The 20,332-nt window shown below is 43.6% G+C and overlaps 1 protein-coding gene across 1 annotated transcript; it reads left to right on the top strand.

Annotated features, from left to right (window-relative positions):
* Nucleotides 1-178: 178 nt before the first annotated feature.
* On the top strand, nt 179-3,283 carry LOC311228602 (uncharacterized protein). Its single transcript, XM_084314519.1, has 2 exons — nt 179-371; nt 2,007-3,283. Exons 1-2 carry the CDS (start codon nt 185-187, stop codon nt 2,150-2,152), a joined length of 333 nt encoding a protein of 110 aa, XP_084170645.1. The 5' UTR covers nt 179-184; the 3' UTR covers nt 2,153-3,283.
* The last annotated feature ends 17,049 nt before the right edge of the window (nt 3,284-20,332 follow it).

Here is a 20,332-nt window from a genome sequence, read left to right as displayed (position 1 = left end):
ATCCAAAAGCTCTATTTATTTATTGCATTATGCACAAATGTAACTAATGTGCACGAAAGTCTCAAGTCACCGAGTCACGCTTCTCCGCTGAACGCGCCCCTCTGACCGGATCTGACGTCACGTCGAACGGAGCGGAGGCGGAGTTGAAAGGTCGCGGGTCACGTGGTCACACAGGAGAAACAACATGGCGGCCCGGGAGCGAGTTCTACGAGGAGAGCTCATATACAGAGACGGGATGAAGAAGGAGGTCAGATATCAAATAGAAAACATGAACTTGACTTCCATGATGACGGGAGTCCAGAGGTTAAAGCAGCAGGTGTCGTCGTTACTGAGTGAACTGGTGGAGCAGGAGAAGCTTCAGCCTGGTGATGGTGAGGCTCACTAACTAGCTAACTAACTACTAACTACTGGTGATGGTGAGACTCACTAACTAGCAGCCTGGTGCTGGTGAGACTCACTAACTAGCAGCCTGGTTTGATTGATTGATTGAAAACTTTATTAACAGATTGCAGAATGGGTACAGTACAGTTCAATACACACAATTGTTAAGGGGATGCAGACCAGAGAGAGACTTTCGTCTTGTTTACATCAGGGTCCCCCATTTTCAATTCATCGTAACATATATGACATACATGACATACAGATAGACAGTACTGCTACATCTATACATTTATGACATACCAGTTTTACAAATACAGTACTGTTTGTGATACAAAAAGAGTCCAGAAAAAAGAGTATATACATTTGACGTAGAAACTGTACATTGAATTGGGTAGGTGGGGGGGGACTGTACATTGGAGGTGGTTGGGTGGGTGGGGGGGGGGGGGGGGGTTGGGTGGGTGGGGGACACTGTACAACTGTACAAACAAAACTGTACATTGGAATATTGACAAGACCATACTTGGTAATTTACTGTACATTGGAGGGGGTTGTGTTCGGACATTTACAGGGGCCAGTTTCGAGTTGCAGTCTCCCTTAGGTGTTTTTTGAGAGTGTTTTTGAAAGTGGGTAGGGATTCACATTTCTTTACAGCTTTGGGTAGGGCGTTCCACATTGATGTGGCATAATTGCGAAACGTGTTTAGTCCCTTGTTTGAGCCGAATCTGGGTTTAACATGATTTGTGGAGCTCCCTCTGGTGTTGTGATCGTGGTATTCACTGACCTTTGGGAAGTATTTTGACATGTACATGAGTACCTTGGTCGTGTAGTGTAGTGTATCTTGTAGACCAGGCCCATTGCAAGTTGCTGTACTCTGTCGTCTACTCTAAGCCATCCTAGGTTGTCAAAGTGGGCAGGGGTGAGGTGGGTTCTAGGAGTAAGGTCAAGCAGTAGTCTGTTGTTTTGAGATGTTTGTAATTTTGTTTTTAGCGCCTTTGAGGTGCTTTGGTACCATGAGGTGCAAGCATAGTTGTAGTACCCTTGAATGAGTGCTCCTGCCAGAGTCTTCAGGGTATTCTTGTTTACCAGGGAGGAGATCCGGTACCAGTTGTCTTTTCACAAAGTCCTGAGAGCAAAACATTAGACTCAACGACTCTCCTGGTTGGACTCTCTGGGCTGCACGATTTTGGGAAATAATCTAATTGCGATTTTTCTGACGGATATTGCGATTGCGATTAAATTTGCGATTATAATTTTTTTTTAAAGCAGCCCCACAGAGGTTTATTGTAAAATGCGGCTTGCGGTGGGTCTGTTCGGGACACCGAGCCTGAACATGTTTCTTTTTACCTGGGAGTCGACACCGGTACCCAACGGTACCTTTTTCTCTGTACTTTACTCTCCCTCTCTGAAGTCTAAACTTCACAACACACAATCTAAAACCCCTTACCTCCCTCTCCCAAACCGATCTTGTATCTCAAATGGGACTTCCTGGTTAAATAAATTTAAAAAAAAGTTGCGATTTTCATTTTTTTTGCGATTTGATAATTGCATCATTCCAAATCGCAATTTCGATTTAAAATCGATTAATCGTGCAGCCCTATCTCTGCTCTCTGTTTTGTCTCTCGCAGACGGAGAGGACGGCAGCGACGGAGAGGACGACAGCGACAGAGAGGACGACAGCGACGGAGAGGACGACAGCGACGGAGAGACGGCCCTGACACAAGCCCCGGACTCAGAGCCTCTGTCTAAACGGTCCAGACCTGCGTGGACGTGACGGCTGGGAGAGTGGTTCTGCTGGGAGACTCGGACGCTGAGAGTGGTTCCACTGGAAGGGTTTCTCTAGAAGACTAGGATGCTGAGAGAGTGGTTCCACTGGAAGGGTTTCTCTAGAAGACTAGGATGCTGAGAGAGTGGTTCCACTGGACGGGTTTCTCTAGAAGACTAGGACGCTGAGAGAGAGGTTCCACTGGAAGGGTTTCTTTAGAAGACTAGGACGCTGAGAGAGTGGTTCCACTGGAAGGGTTTCTCTAGAAGACTAGGACGCTGAGAGAGAGGTTCCACTGGAAGGGTTTCTCTAGAAGACTAGGATGCTGAGAGAGTGGTTCCACTGGAAGGGTTTCTCTAGAAGACTAGGACGCTGAGAGAGTGGTTCCACTGGAAGGGTTTCTTTAGAAGACTAGGACGCTGAGAGAGTGGTTCCACTGGAAGGGTTTCTCTAGAAGACTAGGACGCTGAGAGAGAGGTTCCACTGGAAGGGTTTCTCTAGAAGACTAGGACGCTGAGAGAGTGGTTCCACTGGAAGGGTTTCTCTAGAAGACTAGGACGCTGAGAGAGTGGTTCCACTGGAAGGGTTTCTCTAGAAGACTAGGATGCTGAGAGAGTGGTTCCACTGGAAGGGTTTCTCTAGAAGACTAGGACGCTGAGAGAGTGGTTCCACTGGAAGGGTTTCTCTAGAAGACTAGGACGCTGAGAGAGAGGTTCCACTGGAAGGGTTTCTCTAGAAGACTAGGACGCTGAGAGAGAGGTTCCACTGGAAGGGTTTCTCTAGAAGACTAGGACGCTGAGAGAGAGGTTCCACTGGAAGGGTTTCTCTAGAAGACTAGGACGCTGAGAGAGAGGTTCCACTGGAAGGGTTTCTCTAGAAGACTAGGACGCTGAGAGAGAGGTTCCACTGGAAGGGTTTCTCTAGAAGACTAGGACGCTGAGAGAGTGGTTCCACTGGAAGGGTTTCTCTAGAAGACTAGGACGCTGAGAGAGAGGTTCCACTGGAAGGGTTTCTCTAGAAGGGGACAATGTTCTCAGCTCCTGTCAGCGTCATAGTGTCTCCGGCCGGTCCCCATCGGAACACCGACATGCCGCACAATGTGTTAAATGTCTCGTCAATTAAAACGTTTATTTTGAAACATTTGTGTCTGCGACAAGACCTATTTCTTTGTATGGAGTGTGAATATAAAACAATTTTAATGCGGTAAAAAAAAACTTTTCCAAAGCATGTTCACTTTCTCCAAAGCTTTTTTTCTTTTTATAAATCAGTGCATTTAAAAAAGGCAATCAAATCATAGCCTCATTCTAATTTAAAAACAAAAAAGAACTACACAATTTTGAATAAAACTGAAACCTCTTTGAAGGACAACGCTGTGATATGTACTGTTTATTATGAGTCGGACTGGAAGTGTGTGTGTGTTGGGGGGTCTTGAGTATAGGTTGATCCTTTTCTTCAGAGCTTTTAAAGTATTAATTCTCATGATTCTCAATTTAAGGCCTTAAAAAAAAGTGATAGAAAAGTCTTCCATTTCATTTGCACAGGTATAACGTTTTTTTTGGGGGGGGGGGGGGGGGGGGGGGGCAGCCCGGCTGTCGGGAGATGAAGTAATAATGAAATGTTTTTGTATTAAAGTAGTTTTTTGGGGGGCTACCGGGAGCTTGGTGCGTCTGGCGAGAGCTCGTATGGAACACATGAGAATTGAAACAAGTTGTTCCAACAAGAGTGGGAAGCTGATGGGAGACAATCGAGGTATCAGGAAATTGAAATGACCCACCCATTGTAGTTCTTTGAAATTGAGTGAGGGTAGATTACATTAATTCGAGTTTCTCAATATGAATATATATCACAATTAGGGCTGTCGGTTTATCGCGTTAATTAGATTAATTATCGCGTTATGAAAATTAACTCAAAATTTATTACCATTTCTTTTTTTTTTATCTCATTCATTCCATAAGAATGTAGAATACACATTTACAGACTTTTTTTTGATATGGTACATTTGCATGTTCTTGGTATCTGATTCTAGGGACTCTATGAATCTCAGGGAATGTATTCCCAGTGTCAGAAATACTGTGGGCTAGATCCACAAAGAATGGATTGCACGGAGCAAGTTGCACCCCTTACTTACAATTCATTATGAATTGAAAATGGGGGACCCTGATGTAAACAAGACGAAAGTATTTCTCTGGTCTGCATCCCCTTAACAATTGTGTGTATTGAGCCGTACTGCATTGTACCCATTCTGCAATCTGTTAATAACATTTTCATTCAAGCAATCAATCTGCGCGGTGATTGATTGAATGAACATTTTATTTTGAGTAAATTGTAATGAACCAAATGAGAATATCAATACATTTTTTTTAATCTTTGACTGAATAACACCATGCTCAAATTGACCAGACCTGAAAAATCTAAGCAAATTAATAGATGGAAGATGATTAAACAGAAGGTTTTGTAGATACAGTACTGAATTCTGCCATCCAGACACATGAAATATGATTATAGAATATAGAATATCAGGCATAAAATGGTTATGCGATTAAAATGCGATTAATTAGATTAATTTATTACAAATCCTGTAATTAATTAGATAAATGTTTTTAATCGCCTGACGGCACTAATCACAATATATGCTCACTATTATTACTACTTATACACCTGCATACAACTGTGTTAAGTTAACTTCTACTGCAGCCTTTACGGTAATCTGTGAAGAGGGGAATGGGTGCTGTTGTTGTGCGTCACTTGTTTTGGACTGTACGGAGGCTGTGGCCACTACGCTGTGGAGAGCGTGAAATAAACTTGAATGCAAAGAAAACAGTCGTCTTATTTGCAACCTAACACTGAATGCTGTATATACCATATATATATATCTCCACATCTGTCTGTACATATCCCTGACCTACTCTTACTAGTTAGTAGTTACACTGCTGGCCAGTCAGTGTCTTTATACCTGTATCACTACATATACAACTCAGTACATACATCTGAATAGCACTATTACTCAGTAGTACTATTTTACATGTTGTTACAACAACTGTTATAGCCAGTTTAATCACCTGTACATTGTATATTACTATCTAATCTAAAAGGTATGTGAAATATGTAACTCGGTCAATGTTAATATCATTGAACTGCATGGCAACTGACATCAAACCAAAACTGCAATTTTCAAATGACATTCCCTCAAACATTTCAGATCGGATTTTGTGAGAAATTCAGAGACAATTATGTGCTCTTTATTGTCAATTCGGACAGCAGCCAGAATTGTATATTGTGATTATCTCGATTGCATCGCGATATACCACCCCGTGGAAAGACGATAAACAACGCTGGAGACATTTTGGGCTAAGCTCAATTAAAAATTTAAATAAAATGTGATAGTAAAGGGTTAACCATCTGTAGTGTGGTAGTGAAAGGGTTTGCATTGCAAAAGCGTGTGCATTTCAGTTTGGGGCAGCTTCATGGAACGGACTACAAGTGGAAACGAAACAGAGCAACAACAATTCAGAAATAGATACAGAAAAGCATAGAGAGATAGACATACATAACTGAGGAACTATAGATAGTATAGCTCTCAGGGAATGTTTTGATTTGCTCTAAACAAAAAAGTATGGTTTTTAAGCTTATTTTTATTTTCTCTCTTATGTAGTAAGCGTTTTGATATTGTCAGAAAGGGGCAGGACTAGATAAGCTGTTCTTCCTTCTGCCTTAAAGAGCACCTACGGGAGGCTGGACCTGGCCACCGTAAATGTCCAACCCCCCCCCTCCTAATAGACACTCTCCTCCCCATCATATGTATATATTTTCTGTTAGGATCTCTGGGTAACTACTGTATATTTGCACATCGTATATGTCACAAATGTAACAGTACTATATACCTGTATACTATTTTCAAACATAAACATAAAGACGGACAACACACTCATCACAGACAAGCTGGATGTGGCCAATTACTTAAACATTTTCTTCACAAACATAGCCACAACACTAGTAAAGAAACTACCCTCCCACTCAGGGCATTTTGGGGTAGAACACATCATACTACAATAACCTAGGGGTCCGCAAAGACTATTTCAAACTAGAAATGGTAACAACAGCTGAGGTACTCAAAAAACTGAGCGCCCTCCAACCTAACAAGGCCACTGGCCATGACAACATCCCCTCCAAATTCCTCAGAGACTCAGCAGCCGCCATCACCCCAGTCATCACACACATAATAAACCTCTCCATAAAACAGGGACACATACCCAAATACTTCAAAATTGCGAGAGTAACCCCCCCCTGCACAAAAAGGGCAGCAAATTAGACCCAGGCAACTACCGCCCTGTTTCTATTCTTACCTCCATCTCGAAATTCATGGAAAAAATAGTATACGAACAGGTCGAAAAGTAATCTAATCTTCTGGCTTCAGAACATCCCACTCCACTGACACATGCCTTCTCTATTTGAACGACCACATCAAACAAGAGGTGGACGTGGGCAAATACTGCGGCATGGTCATGCTAGATAGATAGATAGATCTTTATTTGTCATTGTTGGTACAACGAAATTTGTTAGGAACATCACCACTGGCATACAAACATAAAATATAGCATGTGCAAAATAATAATGTCAATAATAATAGTAATATAATAATATTACTAAAGACAGGCTGTAACTGAGGGGTACAATTCCCTGACTGTATTGATAAGTATGGTATCATTAAACCACTACCGTCTTTATGTACATTCCTACTGGCCATACAGTACATAGGTATCTAATGATGAACACTTCCCCACAATGAAATCGGTTCCACACAAAGTTGTATTTAAGTATTTATTGCAGCAAAAGGTACATAATATACTTTACTACTTCACTTTGAATGCGCTTATAAGGCAAAGGAATGTGCGTAGGCAAATCAATAACGAATGTCCATTCTCATATTACGCAGGAGGTAATCATACAACCTGAATCTTAGGGAATTATATCTATGGTACACTAGTAATATAGCGGGAGATACTGGAAGGGTCCCCCCGGTTGTAAGCCAGCAAGGGTAGAGGATCTGTCGGTAGTAGAGTCTGGGTCAACGATGATAAGGAGACTCCGAGTACGGGAGACGGTGCAATAAGATCTTGATCCACAGACGAATACAGCTGTTCTCCGTAGCATGTAGCTCCACATGGAAGAAAGCTAGCCTGCCTCAGGCTTCTGAGGGGCAGACTCGACGTGGCTCCTCACAGGGTAAATCCCACACACTTGTGGGTGTCAGCGTTTCTCCGCTCCATTAATTACAGGACCAAAAGCAAATATAATCCAGCCGAAAAGGGCTATGCAGTCGTCGGGTAGATAATCCAGTGTCCACACGATCCTCGTCTAGGGCCCCTCGGGTGAAAGCGCCATGATAAGCAGCCCAGCCTGGATAAGCACTCTAGCTGATACGAGGAAAACGTTGGTGATGCTGGTCACTGTAGAACTTTAGCCGCACGATACACTATACACAAATAGACTATTACTGACTTAATAGAATAGGTCGCACTCGACGGTACAGCGTTAAACTATGACACTTCAGTTATTAATTCGCACGCGGTCTCAATGCTCTATTTGGGGCCAAACAGGCCATACTTCACCGCACGTCGTATCGTGGGTGAGGCTTCAACTTTAGTTACCAAGACTTCTGACTAAGACTAAGTGCTTCTGTATTCACCTGCGCCGTATTTATACGCTTAGATGAATAAACTAGTACCAGCTTTATTCCTGTCTCATATCCTTGCGCAATACCGTTCTTGTCCAGGCATGTCCCCGGCGGTGACTTTGAACCTGACTTTGGAGGCATGGCCTTGGCGCCTGTGGACCGCTGTCCAATAGGAGAATGAAATATTATGGTCTGTACTAGGCTAAAGGGATATTCCGTGTATATGTACAAGGAATATACAAGGGATATCAAACGATATACAAATATTATGCAATATATATCAATCAATAAATATATATATTCGGTTTAATCTGATCCTTTGTAACACAGGCCTTCGACACTGTCAATCACTCCATTCTGATTGACAAGCTAAAAGCAATTGGTTTTGATAGTCTATCAGTGAGCTGGATGCAATCCTACCTGGAGGGGAGAGAACAGATGGTGGAGGTAAACGGTACTCTACCCCCCCCCTCACAGTGAGCTGTGGTGTTCCACAAGGAAGCATACTAGGACCGCTACTGTTCCTAATTTATAATTTATGCAAATTACATGTCGTCAGCTTGTGACTGCAACTTGTTCCTGTTCGCGGACGACTCAGCCCTGCTGGTCTCTGACAAGAACAAGTTACAGGTTGAAAAAACCCTCAGCTTGGAACTAGGCAAAATCTGCATATGGCTCGCTGATAACAAACTATCATTACACATGGGCAAAACAGAGTCCATTCTCTTCGGTTCAAATAACAAACTCAGCAAGACCGACGGCTTCTCAGTTACAGTGGGTGACAATATTGTCACAAGGAAAGATGAAATTACCTACCTGGGTTCCATCCTAGAGGCAAATCTTTCCTGTGACAAAATGGCATCCAATGTAATAAAAAAAAGTCAACCAACGAACTAGATTCTTCTACCGGATCTCCTCTCTGGTAAACAAGAATACCCTGAAGACTCTGGCAGGAGCACTCATTCAAGGGTACTACGACTATGCTTGCACCTCATGGTACCAAAGCACCTCAAAGGCGCTAAAAACAAAATTACAAACATCTCAAAACAAACTGGTCAGACTACTGATTGACCTTACTCCTAGAACCCACCTCACCCCTGCCCACTTTGACAACCTAGGATGGCTTAGAGTAGATGACTAGCAACTTGCAATGGGCCTGGTCTACAAGATACGCTACACGACTAAGGTACCCATGTACATGTCAAAATACTTCCCAAAGGTCAGTGAATACCACGATCACAACACCAGAGGGAGCTCCACAAATCATGTTAAACCCAGATTCGGCTCAAACAAGGGACTAAACACGTTTAGCAATTATGCCACATCAACACCCTACCCACAGCTGTAAAGGAATGTGAATCACTACCCACTTTCAAAACCACTCTCAAAGAGCACTTATGGGAGACTGCAATTCGAAACTGGCCCCTGTAAATGTCCTAACCCAACCCCCTCCAATGTACAATAAATGTCCTATTAAACCCAATAATACACAAGACCCTCTTCTTGGGACCAAGTAAGGTTTAGTCCAGGGGTCAGCAACCTTTACTATCAAAAGAGCCACTTTTCCCCCCTCCAACAAAATAAAATGCTCAGGGAGCCGCACAACCTATTTACCCTTAAAATGAAGATAACACAGTGTATAACGTTTTATATATCCCCAAGCATACCCCACATTTAGCATAAAACGCCTGACAATTGCATACCCAAAGTAATTTGCGATTTATTATACTTTATACTTATTGCATTAATGGAATTATAAAGCAACAAAAAGACCACAAATTCTTCTATGAAAGAGAGACATCGAGAGGTTTTGTTTCAGATTTTTATCATCAATTACTAACGTCCTCGTATGAAACCCTCCACCTAGACTCCGTCTGGAGGAGGGATATACCAGACCTGGAAAGTGATTTTGATTGGCAAGAAGCCTGGGCAAATGTTCGACTCACATCAAGGAACCCGGACCATCAACAAATCAATCTTAACTATATTCACAGGACATACTTCACTCCTATAAGACTGAAAAAAATGGGTCTTATACAAGACTCCAAATGCTCCTTATGTACAAATGGGGACGAGGGGACATTTATGCACATGTACTGGGACTGCCCACCAGTTAAGATATTCTGGAAAGAGGTGACCCAGCAATTATCAAATCTCTTAACTTGGAATATACCTGTACACCCCTCTGTATTACTGCTGAATGATGTTTTTGAGTGTGCAGTACATCCACAGCTAAAGAGATTGGTTTTATCGGGTATCACAGTGGCTAAAAAGCTGATAGCATCACGATGGTTCCAACTGGAAAAAATTTGCCGAAAGGTCTGGATTATTACATATCTCGATGTGATCTATCAAGAAATATCTACAGCAAGAATTTTGGGTCTCAATGAATCCAAAATGACATTGTGGTTAGAAGTGGTGGAGAAAATAAAAGCTAGCATATAATGGTAGTGTCTGGTTAGGAGCTAGGGATAATGGATGGATTATCAAATGGGGGGTCCGGGAGGGGGGGGGTACGAGCTAGAGCATATGTGTGTAGGTTTTTAGATAACAGGTATTAAGGGTGTATCCTGTATAAGACAATTAACTAAAATGTGATTTCATTGGATGTGCACTGTCAACTAATGCTTGTATATCTTATCGTGTGTTGTCATGTTTGTTTATGTGTTTGTTTAAAAAATAATAAAAAAATAAAATACAAAAGCAACAAAAAGAAAGTTTTGACTTTTTATTGCTGTTTTTACCTGTTATAACAAAGGAAAACCTCAAACTCTTATGAAGAGGAGAAAAAATACTGGTTGTAAGACCTATTTTTAAATAAAACACAGAAGAGGAGACAAAACACTGGTGTCTGTAGACCGACTTTGAAATAAAACCCTGAACTATTCAGGTATATTTGAGTCCTTCCCTTATTTGTGGAACATTTATAAAATAAAAAGTAGTCCACTTTAAAAAAAAAGACTACCATGTGTAGACCTACTTTGAAATAAAACACAGAAAAGGAGAAAAAACACTGGCATATGTAGACCTACTTTGAAATAAAATGCTGAACTATGCAGCTCTATTTGAGTCCTTCCCTTATTTGTGGAAAATCTATAAAATAAAAAATAAATTTTTCGTTGTTCACAGATTTTGCACCACATATCAGGCATAGGCTACAGGTAAGCCTGCATTGTTAGTCATGAAAGCAAATTAATCTGTCCACGCTGAATTAAACCCTCTATTTTCCTCAGACTTTCCTTTTTTTGGATTTATCCATGGTTAGCTTACTGGGGGGTCGGAAACTCAAGATTAGCCACTTGCAGACGGCAGGGAGAGGCACGGGTGTGATGTACTTTATATTTTAGATGACTAAATATTTTAGTTGATGAAATATTTTTTCATTTCAGTGTCACAGTATGACATCGTCACTAGAGGGCCGCGGCCCAAACGGCCCGGTCGTTAATACGGCCCTGGGTATGGGGTTCAAAAGTAAATATAAAAGGAGAAAAGGGACAGCATAGGTCAGGGGTCAGCAACCTTTACTATCAAAAGAGCCACTTTTCCCCCGTCCCACAAAATAAAATGCTCAGATACCCCACATTTAGCATAAAACGCCTGACAATTGCATACCCAAAGTAATTTGCGATTTATTATACTTTATACTTATAGCACACAGTTTGTTGCATTAACGGGATTATAAAGCAAAAAGAATTTGTTTGACTTTTTAATTGCTGTTTTTACCTGTTATAACAAAGGAAAACCTCAAACTCTTATGAAGAGGAGAAAAAATATTTTTAAATATTTTATTTTTATAATTTTTTTGGGGCGAGGGAGCCGCAGCTGATTGGCTAAAGAGCCGCATGCGGCCTCGAGGCCGCAGGTTGCCGACCCCTGGTTTAGTCGATAATCCAATGTAGTTACCCCCCCCACCTCCAATGTACAGTTACGCCCCCCCCCCCCCCCCCACCTACAATGTAGTTTCCCCTGCACCCCACCCACCAACCCTCCTACCAACCTTCCTTTATGATGAATTGAAAATGGGGGACCCTGATGGAAACAAGACGAAACTCTTTCTCAGGTCTGCATCCCCTTAACAATTGTATGTATTGAGCTGTACTGTACTGTACCCATTCTGCAATCTGTTAATAAACTTTTCAATCAATCAATCAAACCAACCTCCTCCAATGTAGTTTCTTCGTCAAATGTATATACTTTTTTTTTTAGACTCTTCTTGTATCACAAACAGTACTGTATTTGCAAATCTGGTATGTCATAAATGTATAGATGTAGCAGTACTGTCTATCTGTATGTCGTGTATGTCATATGTCATGATGAATTGAAAATGGGGGACCCTGATGTAAACAAGACGAAAGTCTTTCTCTGGTCTGCATCCCCATAACAATTGTGTGTATTGAGCCGTACTGTATTGTACCCATTCTACAATCTGTTAATACAATTTTCAATCAATCTAACCCAACCCCCTCCAATGTACAGTAAATGTCCTAACCCAGTAATACACGAGACGAGACCCTTTTCTTGGGACCAAGTAAGGTTTCGTCGATAATCCAATGTACAGTTACCCCACCTACCCATCTCCAATGTACAGTCCCCCCACCTCCTCCAATGTAGTTTCTTCGTCGAAAATGCATGTACTCTTTTTTTTTTTTTTTTACTCTTTTTGTATCACAAACAGTACTGTATTTGTAAATCTGGTATGTCATAAATGTCTAGATGCAACAGTACTGTCTATCTGTATGTCATATATGTCCTGATGAATTGAAAATGGGGGACCCTGATGTAAACAAGACGAAAGTCTTTCTCTGGTCTGCATCCCCTTAACAATTGTGTGTATTGAGCCGTACTGTATTGTACCCATTCTGCAATCTGTTAATAAAATGTTCAATCAATCAATCAATCAATGTCCCATTGTTCTGACCAGGATTACGTTCCTTTTGCCCCACTGCCGCGTGCGCACAGAGTCGTGGACAGCGAACAGGTCTATGGACGAAGACGGACTCATTTGTTAATGTTTACACTCCATCTTTACTGTGATCAATCAAATCAAATGAAATAATGGGTTCCACCAAACGCAGCGCAGAGATAGTTCCTGGTATGAGAGACTTCCCCAGAATGACAAACGTTTGTCTCTACGATTCCCACTCCCGTCATCAAGTCACACCTTTAACCCTTTCACTACCACTACAGAAGGTTAACCACACTAGATAGTAGTGAAAGGGTTAACCCTGTCACGTGGGAGTGAAAGGGTTAACCGTGTAGTGTGGTAGTGAAAGGGTTAACCTTCTGTATTGTCATAGTGAAAGGGCTAACCCTTTGGTAGTGTGGCAGTGAAAGGGTTAACCGTGCAGTGTGGTTGTGAAAAGGGTTGACCCTTTGGTAGTGTGGCAGTGAAAGGATTAACCTTCTGTAGTGTGGTAGTGAAAGGTTAACCTGCTGTAGTGTGGTAGTGAAATGGTTAACCTTCTGTAGTGTGGTAGTGAAAGGGTTAACCGTCTGTAGTGTGATAGTGAAAGGTTAACCTTCTGTAGTGTGGTAGTGAAAGGTTAACCTTCTGTAGTGTGGTAGTGAAAGGTTAACCTTCTGTAGTGTGGTAGTGAAAGGTTTAACCTGTAGTGTGGTAGTGAAAGGGTTAACCTTCTGTAGTGTGGTAGTGAAAGGGTTAACCTTCTGTAGTGTGGTAGTGAAGGGTTAACCTTCCGTAGCGTGGTAGTGAAAGGTTAACCTTCTGTAGTGTGATAGTGAAAGGTTTAACCTGTAGTGTGGTAGTGAAAGGGTTAACCTTCTGTAGTGTGGTAGTGAAAGGTTTAACCTGTAGTGTGGTAGTGAAAGGGTTAACCTTCTGTAGTGTGGTAGTGAAAGGTTAACTGTCTGTAGTGTGGTAGTGAAAGGTTAACCTTCTGTAGTGTGGTAGTGAAAGGTTAACCTTCTGTAGTGTGGTAGTGAAAGGGTTATGTAACGTTTATGTGTTTCTTGACTCTCAGAACATCACCTGTATAAAAGTAAAAGGGAATCCTCTTTCAATATCCATGATTGATATAAACACAGACGGAAAAAATCATTCCACCCAAAAGATTTAATCAAAAAGTATTTCAAGGTTCTTCCATATTTGACTGAAACAATCCGACTTCACACAGAGAATTATGAATGAGCGCTATAGGATGAGTTATAATCTTTGCAAGACTCCTCATAAGCCAATACATATTACTAAAAATAAAAAACAGTCTCCCTCTTCAGTGATATATTGTCTGAACACAGTCAATCTGGAAGGGCGTCTCTCAGCCGCGTGGGTCTTCTTCAAAACGTGGCGCTTCTGACAAGGCACAAGCCACGCCTCTGATCCACCACCTTCTACGTCACAAAAGGAGCCAACGCAGCATCAGAAATGGATATTGGGAGTACATTCAAACCCAGGGAATACAAAAGGGTCTCTTTTATATGGCAGGTGTTTTCTTAAATGGCAACGGTTGCCTAAAAACTCATTTGTGGGGGCGCTCCAGTAGCACACCACATAGCGCGCTGGCTGAGTCGCGAAGCGGTCGCCCCGGGTTCGATTCCCCGACCCGGTGGCCATATGCCGCATGTCTTCCCCTCTTCTCCTCCCGTTTCACCCTCTCTCCTCCTGTCGGTCCTGCGTGGCCAAAAGGTCCTGCGTTGACCAAAAAAGCTGAAAATGCTATAAAAAAACATATAAAAAAAAATAATTTGTGTCAGGATTCGGACCAGCCTGATATGACTCCCTACATCACTCTCGTGGTTAAAAGGTGCTGTAAGTGGTATTGTTTTGTTAAGAGTTAAGTTAGTTTAACACTGGTATTTACCACTTGGTTAGTTTATAGAGTTAGTATAGAGTGTCAGGGTCAGTAACATGGGTTAAAGAGACATAGAGAGAAGAACCCTAGATATTTTTACTTATTTCATGAAATCTTGCCACATTAGCTGGCAGATGATTTTACCTGTTTAAAGCACATATTTGCTGGAGTTCCTCTCTCCTGGTTGGATAAAGAGAAACGGGATACCAAAAATAAAACATCGGTTTACTGCAGAGTGGAGGGACTGAGAGACCCATGTTACTGACCAGACACTCTATATCAGTGATGACTGTTTACTGCAGAGTGGAGGGACTGAGAGACCCATGTTACTGACCAGACACTATATCAGTGATGACTGTTTACTGCAGAGTGGAGGGACTGAGAGACCCATGTTACTGACCAGACACTATATCAGTGATGACTGTTTACTGCAGAGTGGAGGGACTGGGAGACCCATGTTACTGACCAGACACTCTATATCAGTGATGACTGTTTACTGCAGAGTGGAGGGACTGGGAGACCCATGTTACTGACCAGACACTCTATATCAGTGATGACTGTTTACTGCAGAGTGGAGGGACTGAGAGACCCATGTTACTGACCAGACACTATATCAGTGATGGCTGTTTACTGCAGAGTGGAGGGACTGGGAGACCCATGTTACTGACCAGACACTCTGTATCAGTGATGACTGTTTACTGCAGAGTGGAGGGACTGGTAGACCCATGTTACTGACCAGACACTCTATATCAGTGATGACTGTTTACTGCAGAGTGGAGGGACTGGGAGACCCATGTTACTGACCAGACACTCTATATCAGTGATGACTGTTTACTGCAGAGTGGAGGGACTGAGAGACCCATGTTACTGACCAGACACTCTATATCAGTGATGACTGTTTACTGCAGAGTGGAGGGACTGCGAGACCCATGTTACTGACCAGACACTATATCAGTGATGGCTGTTTACTGCAGAGTGGAGGGACTGAGAGACCCATGTTACTGACCAGACACTCTATATCAGTGATGACTGTTTACTGCAGAGTGGAGGGACTGAGAGACCCATGTTACTGACCAGACACTATATCAGTGATGACTGTTTACTGCAGAGTGGAGGGACTGAGAGACCCATGTTACTGACCAGACACTCTGTATCAGTGATGGCTGTTTACTGCAGAGTGGAGGGACTGGGAGACCCATGTTACTGACCAGACACTGTATATCAGTGATGACTGTTTACTGCAGAGTGGAGGGACTGGGAGACCCATGTTACTGACCAGACACTCTATATCAGTGATGACTGTTTACTGCAGAGTGGAGGGACTGGGAGACCCATGTTACTGACCAGACACTCTATATCAGTGATGACTGTTTACTGCAGAGTGGAGGGACTGAGAGACCCATGTTACTGACCAGACACTCTATATCAGTGATGACTGTTTACTGCAGAGTGGAGGGACTGGGAGACCCATGTTACTGACCAGACACTCTATATCAGTGATGACTGTTTACTGCAGAGTGGAGGGACTGAGAGACCCATGTTACTGACCAGACACTATATCAGTGATGGCTGTTTACTGCAGAGTGGAGGGACTGGGAGACCCATGTTACTGACCAGACACTCTGTATCAGTGATGACTGTTTACTGCAGAGTGGAGGGACTGGTAGACCCATGTTACTGACCAGACACTCTATATCAGTGATGACTGTTTACTGCAGAGTGGAGGGACTGGGAGACCCATGTTACTGACCAGACACTCTATATCAGTGATGACTGTTTACTGCAGAGTGGAGGGACTGAGAGACCCATGTTACTGACCAGACACTCTATATCAGTGATGACTGTTTACTGCAGAGTGGAGGGACTGGGAGACCCATGTTACTGACCAGACACTCTATATCAGTGATGACTGTTTACTGCAGAGTGGAGGGACTGCGAGACCCATGTTACTGACCAGACACTATATCAGTGATGGCTGTTTACTGCAGAGTGGAGGGACTGAGAGACCCATGTTACTGACCAGACACTCTATATCAGTGATGACTGTTTACTGCAGAGCAGGAGGGACTGGGAGACCCATGTTACTGACCAGACACTCTGTATCAGTGATGGCTGTTTACTGCAGAGTGGAGGGACTGGGAGACCCATGTTACTGACCAGACACACTGTATCAGTGATGGCTGTTTACTGCAGAGTGGAGGGACTGGGAGACCCATGTTACTGACCAGACACTCTATATCAGTGATGACTGTTTACTGCAGAGTGGAGGGACTGGGAGACCCATGTTACTGACCAGACACTCTGTACCAGTGATGGCTATTTACTGCAGAGTGGAGGGACTGGGAGACCCATGTTACTGACCAGACACTCTATATCAGTGATGGCTGTTTACTGCAGAGTGGAGGGACTGGGAGACCCATGTTACTGACCAGACACTCTATATCAGTGATGACTGTTTACTGCAGAGTGGAGGGACTGGGAGACCCATGTTACTGACCAGACACTCTATACCAGTGATGGCTGTTTACTGCAGAGTGGAGGGACTGAGAGACCCATGTTACTGACCAGACACTCTGTACCAGTGATGACTGTTTACTGCAGAGTGGAGGGACTGGGAGACCCATGTTACTGACCAGACACTCTGTATCAGTGATGACTGTTTACTGCAGAGTGGAGGGACTGGGAGACCCATGTTACTGACCAGACACTGTATCAGTGATGGCTGTTTACTGCAGAGTGGAGGGACTGGGAGACCCATGTTACTGACCAGACACTCTATATCAGTGATGACTGTTTACTGCAGAGTGGAGGGACTGGGAGACCCATGTTACTGACCAGACACTCTATATCAGTGATGGCTGTTTACTGCAGAGTGGAGGGACTGTGAGACCCATGTTACTGACCAGACACTATATATCAGTGATGACTGTTTACTGCAGAGTGGAGGGACTGGGAGACCCATGTTACTGACCAGACACTCTATATCAGTGATGACTGTTTACTGCAGAGTGGAGGGACTGGGAGACCCATGTTACTGACCAGACACTCTGTATCAGTGATGACTGTTTACTGCAGAGTGGAGGGACTGAGAGACCCATGTTACTGACCAGACACTCTATATCAGTGATGACTGTTTACTGCAGAGTGGAGGGACTGGGAGACCCATGTTACTGACCAGACACTCTATATCAGTGATGACTGTTTACTGCAGAGTGGAGGGACTGAGAGACCCATGTTACTGACCAGACACTCTATATCAGTGATGACTGTTTACTGCAGAGTGGAGGGACTGGGAGACCCATGTTACTGACCAGACACTCTATATCAGTGATGACTGTTTACTGCAGAGTGGAGGGACTGCGAGACCCATGTTACTGACCAGACACTATATCAGTGATGGCTGTTTACTGCAGAGTGGAGGGACTGAGAGACCCATGTTACTGACCAGACACTCTATATCAGTGATGACTGTTTACTGCAGAGCAGGAGGGACTGGGAGACCCATGTTACTGACCAGACACTCTGTATCAGTGATGGCTGTTTACTGCAGAGTGGAGGGACTGGGAGACCCATGTTACTGACCAGACACACTGTATCAGTGATGGCTGTTTACTGCAGAGTGGAGGGACTGGGAGACCCATGTTACTGACCAGACACTCTATATCAGTGATGACTGTTTACTGCAGAGTGGAGGGACTGGGAGACCCATGTTACTGACCAGACACTCTGTACCAGTGATGGCTATTTACTGCAGAGTGGAGGGACTGGGAGACCCATGTTACTGACCAGACACTCTATATCAGTGATGGCTGTTTACTGCAGAGTGGAGGGACTGGGAGACCCATGTTACTGACCAGACACTCTATATCAGTGATGACTGTTTACTGCAGAGTGGAGGGACTGGGAGACCCATGTTACTGACCAGACACTCTATACCAGTGATGGCTGTTTACTGCAGAGTGGAGGGACTGAGAGACCCATGTTACTGACCAGACACTCTGTACCAGTGATGACTGTTTACTGCAGAGTGGAGGGACTGGGAGACCCATGTTACTGACCAGCCACTCTGTATCAGTGATGACTGTTTACTGCAGAGTGGAGGGACTGGGAGACCCATGTTACTGACCAGACACTGTATCAGTGATGGCTGTTTACTGCAGAGTGGAGGGACTGGGAGACCCATGTTACTGACCAGACACTCTATATCAGTGATGACTGTTTACTGCAGAGTGGAGGGACTGGGAGACCCATGTTACTGACCAGACACTCTATATCAGTGATGGCTGTTTACTGCAGAGTGGAGGGACTGTGAGACCCATGTTACTGACCAGACACTATATATCAGTGATGACTGTTTACTGCAGAGTGGAGGGACTGGGAGACCCATGTTACTGACCAGACACTCTATATCAGTGATGACTGTTTACTGCAGAGTGGAGGGACTGGGAGACCCATGTTACTGACCAGACACTCTGTATCAGTGATGACTGTTTACTGCAGAGTGGAGGGACTGGGAGACCTGTGTTACTGACCAGACACTCTATATCAGTGATGGCTGTTGGAATGAAGAGCTATTATTTGAACATGTAGACCACTTATTTTAACAAATAAAAAGGACTGTACCGATCTGAGGCCGTGTCAACATGGATATGGATATTTCTGAAGACGCAGTATTCTCTCTGTGCTCTGTGTGTTTTTGCGTTGTTGTTGTTGTTGTGTTTAGGACGGAGATATTTTCTAAAACACTGGTGGTTGGACAGACATTCTTTTGAAAACGGAGTGAAAAAAGATTTTTCATGAGATTATGCCCCCGTCTTTAATAACTTGTGTGTGTATAGGTGTACAGTGAGATTAGGCCTGTCTTTAATAACTCGTGTTTATAGGTGTACAGTGAGATTAGGCCCGTCTTTAATAACTCGTGTTTATAGGTGTACAGTGAGATTAGGCCTGTCTTTAATAACTCGTGTGTATAGATGTACACAGTGTTTCCTTTTAGCCGATATCAGCTTCTCTTACTAAACGCCATTCACTCTGCCTTTGACATTGAAAAGGGATGGAAAACACCCCGTAAGTCTTGATTTGAATGAGTAACTACCGGTAACTGAATATGTACTCTGCCATTTCTGTACGCACACGCGACATAAATAAATAAAGTAAACGAGGGAAACCTCAGTTGCCTTTCGAGTTGAAATAAAGGTCTGAAATTAAATGAAACCGCCTTCTGAAAACCACTGTGTCGTTTTATTAAACTCCTGCATTCAGTTGGTTGTGCTGCTGGTTTGATGCAGGGATTTTAACAGCTTGTAGTAGAGCGATGCGGTAACACTAGATACATGGCACAGTGCTTTTGACAAGTAGATTACCTGGTGACAAGGTTCATGGAGCATATTTTCAACCCTTTTCTACCAAGGAGATCTATCAAAATCAGGACCCTGGAGAGATCCCTGCAGCCGGCCATCAGGACCCTGGAGAGATCCCTGCAGCCGGCCATCAGGACCCTGGAGAGATCCCTGCAGCCAGCCATCAGGACCCTGGAGAGATCCCTGCAGCCGGCCATCAGGACCCTGGAGAGATCCCTGCAGCCGGCCATCAGGACCCTGGAGAGATCCCTGCAGCCGGCCATCAGGACCCTGGAGAGATCCCTGCAGCCGGCCATCAGGACCCTGGAGAGATCCCTGCAGCCGGCCATCAGGACCCTGGAGAGAT

Source organism: Notolepis coatsorum (genome assembly GCF_963971535.1).
Source record: "Notolepis coatsorum genome assembly, chromosome: 5".
Lineage (NCBI taxonomy): Eukaryota > Metazoa > Chordata > Actinopteri > Aulopiformes > Paralepididae > Notolepis > Notolepis coatsorum.
Note: the sequence above shows the minus strand (reverse complement) of the source record. Positions and strands in the feature narration are given on the sequence as shown.